The sequence below is a fragment of the Melanerpes formicivorus genome, unplaced genomic scaffold (genome assembly GCF_026170545.1).
Source record: "Melanerpes formicivorus ecotype bairdi unplaced genomic scaffold, bMelFor1.0.p_v2 SCAF_46, whole genome shotgun sequence".
Lineage (NCBI taxonomy): Eukaryota > Metazoa > Chordata > Aves > Piciformes > Picidae > Melanerpes > Melanerpes formicivorus.
The window spans coordinates 2656371-2665056 of NW_027142398.1; the positions used below are offsets into that span (position 1 = coordinate 2656371).

General features: G+C 57.8%; 1 protein-coding gene across 1 annotated transcript in view; it reads right to left on the reverse strand.

Annotated features, from left to right (window-relative positions):
- The window catches only part of LOC137451712 (complement receptor type 1-like), a 32466-nt gene extending 24037 nt beyond the window's left edge, over positions 1–8429 (reverse strand). The window contains exons 1-7 of the mRNA XM_068159413.1: positions 7773–8429; positions 7019–7210; positions 4532–4723; positions 3787–3883; positions 3387–3472; positions 2322–2516; positions 1058–1099 (exon numbers count right to left, since the gene is read on the reverse strand). Of these exons, the coding sequence (XP_068015514.1) occupies positions 1058–1099; positions 2322–2516; positions 3387–3472; positions 3787–3883; positions 4532–4723; positions 7019–7210; positions 7773–7839 (871 nt within the window). The 5' untranslated portion in view covers positions 7840–8429. The remainder of the gene's footprint in view (positions 1–1057; positions 1100–2321; positions 2517–3386; positions 3473–3786; positions 3884–4531; positions 4724–7018; positions 7211–7772) is intronic.
- Positions 8430–8686: the final 257 nt, after the last annotated feature.

Below are 8686 nucleotides of genomic sequence, written 5' to 3' on the forward strand. Positions count from 1 at the left end.
TGATGGAGCTGAGGTCTGCAGCTGCATCTTCCTGAGTCCCTCACCCTGCCTCTCTCCTCTGATGGAGCTGAGGTCTATAGATTCATCTTCCTGAGTCCCTCACCCTGCCTCTCTCCTCTGATGGAGCTGAGGTCTGTAGCTGCATCTTCCTGAGTCCCTCACCCTGCCTCTCTCCTCTGATGGAACTGAGGTCTGTAGCTGCATCTTCCTGAGTCCCTCACCCTGCCTCTCTCCTCTGATGGAGCTGAGGTCTATAGATTCATCTTCCTGAGTCCCTCACCCTGCCTCTCTCCTCTGATGGAGCTGAGGTCTGTAGCTGCATCTTCCTGAGTCCCTCACCCTGCCTCTCTCCTCTGATGGAGCTGAGGTCTGTAGCTGCATCTTCCTGAGTCCCTCACCCTGCCTCTCTCCTCTGATGGAGCTGAGGTCTGTAGCTGCATCTTCCTGAGTCCTTCACCCTGCCTCTCTCCTCTGATGGAGCTGAGGTCTGTAGCTGCATCTTCCTGAGTCCTTCACCCTGCCTCTCTCCTCTGATGGAGCTGAGGTCTGTAGCTGCATCTTCCTGAGTCCTTCACCCTGCCTCTCTCCTCTGATGGAGCTGAGGTCTCTAGCTGCATCTTCCTGAGTCCTTCACCCTGCCTCTCTCCTCTGATGGAGCTGAGGTCTCTAGCTGCATCTTCCTGAGTCCCTCACCCTCCCTCTCTCCACTGATGGAGCTGAGGTTCATAGATCCATCTAATTCCACCCTCAGCAATGTCCAAATGCAGCTAAGATGACATCATGGCCTCTACTGAAGTGCTTGGCTGCACAGAAGGAGATTCAAGCATCAAAATGCCACCTTGTGTCATGTCAGCCAAGGAGTGCCCCAGCTGGGAGCAGAGAGGAAAGGGCATTAGAGCAGGGAAAAAGCCTCTGAGATCCCCTTAGAAACTGGGAGATGGACCCAGAGAAATGAATGCAGGTGGCACAGTGAGAGCAGAAAACCAAAGGCAGGTGAGGCCATGGGGGCCCAACACAGGGACAGTTAAGCACAATTAAGCCTCCCTTGGCTCCTTACCTAGCCAAGAAGGATTCCCTGCTCCCTTCTCCTGCGAGGCTGCTGTGATGAGAGAACAAAGACAGGAAAACCACTGCAAATGTTATGCATTCTCCATCTTTCCATGACCTTTAGGAGTGCCCAGTGAGGAGCACATGCAGCATGGGCTCTCATGGAAGAGTCACACAGGGACCTCTTGGCCACCACAAGCCTCATGGATAGAAGGAAGCTGCTGTCCCACTTGGCTGTGTTGCCCAGGTCTTGCTGCCCATTAAATACAAACCCATTGGAACCAGAGAACCATGGAATGGTTTGGGCTGGAAAAGGCCTTTAGGGTCCTTGAGTCCAACCATTCTCTAACTCTACCAAGTCTGGTGCTAAGCCATGGCCCTCAGCACCACATCTCTGTGTCTTTTACACACCTCCAGGGATGGTGACTTCACCACCTCCCTGGGCAGCCTGCCCCAGTCTTTGAGAACCCTTCCAAGTCAAGAAGTTTCTCCCCAAATCCAACCTAAACCTCCCCTGATGCAGCTTGAGGTCATTTCCTCTCCTCCTCTCACTTGTGAGAAGAGACCAACCCCCAACCTGGCTCCAAGCTCCTTCCAGGGGGTTGCAGAGAGCCAGAAGGTTTTCCCTCTGCATCTTCACCAGAGAGGTTTAGGCCACCAGCTTAGGCAGTCACTGACACTTCCCCCTGGTTATTACCACTCTGACTGTTCCCCTTGAAGGGAGCAGTGTCAAACTGTGCACAGCTGTGCTCAGGGTATCATAGTATCACAGAATCAGTCAGGGTTGGAAGGGACCACAAGGATCATCCAGTTCCAACCCCTCTGCCATGGGCAGGGACACCCCACACTAGATCAGCCTGGCCACAGCCTCAGCCAGCCTGGGCTTAAACACCTCCAGGGATGGGGCCTCAACCACCTCCCTGGACAACCCATTCCAGGGCTTCACCACTCTCATGGGGAAGAGCTTCCTCCTCACCTCCAGCCTGAATCTCCCCACCTCCAGCTTCATTCCATTCCCCCTAGTCCTATCACTGCCTGAGATCCTGAGCAGTCCCTCCCCAGCAGGGTCTCCTGCAGCAGAGCCTGACACCTTGCAAAGCAGAGCCTGGCACCTTGCAAAGCAGAGCCCTGCTCCCCATCACTGCTGGAAGAAGATGCTGCACCCCTGGAAGCTGCTCCCTGCCTGCCCAGTCTGGGCTCCCTCCCTTTCTGGAAGCAGGGATTTAGGAGTGCAAGACTGCTGGAGAGCAGGATAGGGCCCCAGCACTGCTCACCTCTGCATTCAGGAGGAGACCCACTCCAGGAGCCATCAATCCCGTTCTCCATCACACACTGAAGAGTTCCATGTCCCAGGAGCTGCAGCCCAGGCTCACAGGTGTACATCACCACCGAATTGTGGGTGAACTCCACCAAGCTGCTGCCATTGTGATGCCCATTGGGAATAATTGGAGGTGGAGGGCAAGAAATGGCTGGGGGAGAAAAAGAATTCATGAGGTGACCCCTGGGATGCTCCTCTCAAGAGGGGAAGATCCAAGGGCTGCTCACGTTGCACCAGTGGCAGGAGCAGAGGCTGGATGGGAGCATTTGCCACCCTCTTGGCACACAATGACTTGTTTGGAGCACAGCCCTGGGAGGAGAGGCTGAGGGAGCTGGGGTTGCTTAGCCTGGAGAAGAGGAGGCTCAGGGGAGACCTTCTTGCTCTCTGCCCCTCCCTGAAGGGAGGTTGGAGCCAGGCAGGGGTTGGTCTCTTCTCCCAGGCACCCAGCACCAGAGCAAGAGGACACAGTCTCAAGCTGTGCCAGGGAAGGTTCAGGCTGGATGTTAGGAAGAAGTTCTATACAGAGAGAGTGATTGCCCATTGGAATGGGCTGCCCAGGGAGGTGGTGGAGTCCCCATCATTGGAGGTGTTTAGGAGGAGACAGGATGGGGTGCTTGGTTGCATGGTTGAGTTGATTGGATGGTGTTGGATGATAGGTTGGACTTGATGATCTCAAAGGTCTCTTCCAACCTGCTTTATTCTACTCTACTCCTTCTCTATTCCTACTCTACTCTATTCTATCCTGCATGCCCAGGGGCAGGACACTGCCACACCAGGAGCACTGGCTGCTCAATTGTGTCAGTCTCTCAGTGGTGCTGCTGGGCACTCCCTGCTTCCAGCACAGCAACATCTCCTTCCCAGGGATCCCCAGCTGCACTTAGTGCAATCACAGAATCAATAAGGTTGGAAAAGACCTCAGAGATCATCAAGCCCAACCTAACACCTCATGACCTAATCACCCCACCATCCAAGGCTTGGAAGATTTGGTGTTGCCAGCCAAGTGCTGGACACCTTCACTCACCCCAACACGTTGGAATGTCACTCCAGGCAACTTCATCTCCCTTTAGGGAGCACCAGACATGAGGTGAAACTCCCTTTAATGTGTACCTGCAGGGGTGAAAGCACATCAACAGATCAGCTGCCCCCTCCCTGGAGGTGCTCAAAGCCAAGCTGGATGAGGCTTGAGCAACCTGGGCTGGTGGGAGGTGTCCCTGCCCATGGCAGGGGGGGTTGGCACTGCATGATCTCTAAGGTCTCTTCCAACCCAACCCATTCAATGATTTGTTGTTGTCACCACCCAAGACCACATCACCCCACAGAGGTGCTGAGGACTTGACAAGCAAAGTCCTTTGTCCCATCTCACACCCCAGTGACCCTGGCCAGGAGACTGGGAGGCATTGGGCAGCTGGCTTCACACTCACCCAGGGTCACAAACCACCTGTGCCTCTGCATGGAGCAGATGACCCATTGCAATGACTCTGCCATGCTGTGGATTTGCTGGAACACCACAAGACTTCCCTGGAAAAGATCATAGGACACTGCAAGGGTGGGGAAAAGCTGAGAGATGTACTTTCCATGAGGGCATGGTGAGGCTACACCAGCATGGAGATGCCACACCAGCATGGAGATGCCACACCAGCATGGAGATGTGCCAAGGGCTTGCAGTAATAGGACAAGGGGCAAAGGCTTTGACCTAGAAGAGGAGAGATTGAGACTGGGGATGAGGAAGAAATTCTTTCCAGTGAGGGTGGGGAGACACTGGCACATGTTGCCCAGGGAGGTTGTGGATGTTCCCTCCCTAGAGGTGTTCAAAGCCAGACTGAGCAACTTGGTCTAGAGGAAGGTGTCCCTGCCTGTTGCAGGGGGACTGGAACTGGTTGATCTTCAAGGACCCTTCCAACCCAAACCATTCAAAGGATCCTAAATTCATTGAGCCCAGCCATTAGCCAACCCTGCCAAGACTGCTGCTACATCACCTTTACAGGGTGAGAATTCAGGTGTGGAGAATCACAGAACGGTAGAGGCTGGAGGAGGCCTTGAGCAACCTGGGCTGGGGGGAGAGGTGTCCCTGCCCATGGCGGGGTGGGGGGGGGATTGGATGATCTTTAAGGTCCTTTCCAACCCAAAGCAGTCCATGAATCTATGCAGCACCGTGGAGGCACTCACTGTAACACAGCTCAGGAACTTCTGACCAGGTCAGATTGTCCAGGCAGGTGCTGGTGGGCAGCTGGGCTGTGGTGCTCTCGTAGCCTGGACGACAAACGTAGCTCACTGTGGTGTCCACGGGGTGAAAGTTCTTCAGTTCATCTTCTTCCTTGATTCTAGCAAAGAACACCCGGGGGGGGCTGGGGCAGCTGCCTGCAGAGGCAAGCAGAGCATGTGCTTAGCCAGGGCAAGGGCTGGGTCCTGCACCAGCACCACAACAACCTCATGCAACGCTACAGGCGTGGGGAAGGGGCCAGCAGTATCACAGTATCACTCAGGTTGGAAAGGACCTCGAGGATCATCGAGTCCAACCTATCAACACAGACCCCATGACTAGACCATGGCACCAAGTGCCACGTCCAATCTCCCCTTGAACGCCTCCAGGGTCGATGACTCAACCACCTCCCTGGGCAACCCGTTCCAATGCCGAATGACTCGCTCGGTGAAGAACTTCCTCCTCACCTCGAGTCTAAACCTCCCCTGGCGCAGCCTGAGACTGTGTCCTCTTGTTCTGGTGCTGGTTGCCTGGGAGAAGAGGCCAACCCCTTCCTGGCCACAACCACCTTTCAGGTAGTTGTAGAGGGCAATGAGGTCTCCCCTGAGCCTCCTCTTCTCCAGGCTAAACAATCCCAGCTCCCTCAGCCTCTCCTCCCAGGGCTGTGCTCCAGACCCCTCCCCAGCTTTGTTGCCCTTCTCTGGACACCTTCAAGTCTCTCAATGTCCTTCTTAAACTGAGGGGCCCAGAACTGGACACAGGACTCAAGGTGTGGACTAACCAAAGCAGAGTACAGGGGCACTATGACCTCCCTGCTCCTGCTGGCCACACTGTTCCTAATGCAGGCCAGGATGCTATTGGCCCTCCTGGCCACCTGGGCACACTGCTGGCTCATATTCAGGTGGCTGTCAATCAGCACCCCCAGGTCCCTCTCTGTTTGGGAGCTCTCAGCCACTCCGACCCCAGCCTGTAGCTGTGCATGGGATTGCCGTAGCCAAAGTGCAGCCCCTGGCACTTAGACTTGTTGAATGCCATCCCATTGGCCTCTGCCCATCTGTCCAGTCGGTCGAGGTCCCTCTGCAGAGCCTTTCTACCCTCTAACTGACTAACATCTGCCCCTAACTTGGTGTCATCTGCAAACTTGCTGATGACTGACTCTACCCCTTCATCCAGATCATCGATGAATATGTTAAAGAGCACAGGGCCCAGCACTGATCCCTGGGGGACACCACTGGTGCCTGGCCTCCAGCTGGATGTGGCACCATTCACGACCACTCTCTGGGCCCGGCCCTCCAGCCAGTTCCTAACCCAGCACAGAGTGCAGTGGTCCAATCCACGGGCTGACAGCTTAGCCAGCAGCTTGCTGTGGGGGACGGTGGCAAAGGCCTTGCTGAAGTCCAGGCAGACCACATCCACAGCCTGCCCCACATCCACAGCCTGCCCCACATCCACAGCCTGCCCCACATCCACCAGACAGGTCACCTGATCATAGAAAGAGATCAGGTTGGAGAGGCAGGATCTGCCCTTCCTGAATCCATGTTGGCTGGACCTGAGCCCTTGGCCATCCTTCAGGTGTGCAGTGATTGCTGCCAGGAGAATCTGCTCCATCACTTTCCCTGGCACTGAGGTCAGGCTGACAGAAACGGACCGAGGGGTGCTGGGCACCAGCCACCAGCGTGCCGGCCTGGAGCAGCGATGGTGTGGCCAGCAGGACCAGGGAAGTGATGGTGCCCCTGGACTGGGCGCTGGTGAGGCCACTCCTGGAGTCCTGGGATCAGTTTGGGGCCCCTCACTCCAAGAAGGACATTGCAGGGCTGGAGCAGGACCAGAGAAGGGCAACAAAGCTGAGGAAGGGGCTGGAGAACAGGGCTGGGGAGGAGCAGCTGAGGTTGCTGGAGAGGAGGAGGCTGAGGGGAAACCTTGTGGCTCTCTACACCTCCCTGAAAGGAGGCTGCAGCGAGGTGGGGATTGTTCTCTTCGCCCAAGTGACAGGATGAGAGGAAATGGCCTCAAATTGCACTAGGGGAGGATAAGGTTGGAAATTAGGAACAATTCCTCCACTGTAAGAGTGGTCAGGGACTGGCACAGGCTGCCCAGGGAGGTGGTGGAGTCCCCATCCCTGGAAGTGTCCAAAACCCCTGTGGCCATGGCACTTGGGGACAGGGCTTAGTAGCCATGGTGGTGGCATGGAGTTGAAGGTTGGGCTGGATGACCTCAAAGGGCTTTTCCAACCAAAACCATTCTATGACTCTATTGTTTATCAACCCATTGGGCTCCAACAGACTGAGCAGAGTCATGCAAAAGGAGCAGGAAGAGACACTGTGACCAGCAGCTCCATCATGAGCCACAGCTGGGTGAGGAAACCCTTGGGGCAGGGATTGCTAAAGCAGCAAAGGCTTTCACAAGCCAAGGGCATCACTAAGCAACTGCTCAGGGGACAGGGAGGTACTGACGGCCACAGAAGGCAGGGAGGTTGGACCACTGGGAGTTTGGCAGGCACTGGATGGTGTCTGAGAGCGAGGGGCGCTTCTTGTAGCCCTTCCTGCAGCTGTAGGTCACCCTGGAGCCCACGCTGAAGGTTTCCTGCTGCTCAGTGCCTTCCGGAGGCTCTGCGTGGCTTATGTTGGGCAATCGCCCACAGTCACCTGCAGGAAAGGCAAATGGCATTCAATGGGGCTCCTGCTGAAGCCCCCTGGGCAGGGCACAGCACAGCCCCCCAGGATGTGCACACAGCTAAGCAGAGCATGCAGGGAGCACACAGAGGACACCCCCAGGGAGCACACAGCCCCCAGGACGTGCACACAGCTAAGCAGAGCATCCAGGGAGCACACAGAGGACACCCCTAGGGAGCACACAGAGGACACCCCTAGGGAGCACACAGAGGACACCCCTAGGGAGCACACAGCCCCCAGGCCATGCACACAGCAAAGCAGAGCATCCATGGAGCACACAGAGGACACCCCCAGGAAGCACACAGCCCCCAGGCCATGCACATCAAAGCAGAGCATCCATGGAGCACACCCACACAGAGCACACAGCCCAACACGGAGCACACCCCCATGGAGCACAGCCATCTACAATGGAGCACATGGACCCATATGGAGCACACCCCCAGGGGGACAGGAAAGTCCCCCCCCTCCCCTCCCCTCCCTCTCTACTCTCCCCCTCCCCCCACAGTCTCCCCCAGCCCTGCTGCCCGGCGCTCACCCCACGCCTCAGGGAGCAGCAGCGGCAGCAGCGCGGCCAGGAGCAAGCGGCGGTGCCCGGAGCCCATCGCTGCTGCCCATCGGGTGTGGTGCGGGAACCGGAGCACCGGGCAGTCCAGCACGAACCGGAGCGGAGCACGGAGAGGAGCACGAACCGGAGCACCGGGCAGTCCAGCACGAACCGGAGCACCGGGCAGTCCAGCACCGAGTAGCCGAGCGAGAACCGGAGTAGGAACCAGACAGCGGAGCACCAGGCAGCCCAGCACCGGTAAACAGAGCACTGGGCAACGGAACAGGAATCGGTCTAGAAACCGGGCAGCCGAGCAGGAACCAGCGGAGGAAGCGGACTAGGAACCGGTCAGCGGAGAGCCGGGCAGCCCAGCACCGGCCACAGCAGTCCCGAGCACCGGGCAGCCCAGCACCGGCCGCAGCAGTCCCGAGCACCGGGCAGCCCAGCACCGGCCGCAGCAGTCCCGAGCACCGGGCAGCCCAGCTCCGGCCGCAGCAGTCCCGAGCACCGGGCAGCCCAGCACCGGCCGCAGCAGTCCCGAGCACCGGGCAGCCCAGCCTCGAGCACCGCCCGGCTCCGCTCCGCTCCGCTCGGCTCTGGGCGGGGAGCGCAGGGGCGCAGCGGAGCCCTTCCCGGAGCCCAGGAAGGTGTTGCTCAAGAGCAGCCGTGGGTGCTGCTGTTGCTGCTGCCAGGCACGGGCAGCACCCCGCACTGTGAGACCGGCAGCCAAAAGCAGAGCCGAGGGCTCACCCTCCCCCGGCCCCTCCCCCGGCTCCCCGGTCCCTTCCTACCGTCTCGGTTCCGGGAAGAGTCCTGTTGGAAGTGTCCTGCTGGAAGGGTCACCTGCAGCTGGAGGAGGACTCGGGCTGAAGGACACGGTTCTGCTCCTGTCTGCTCCAAGAGGC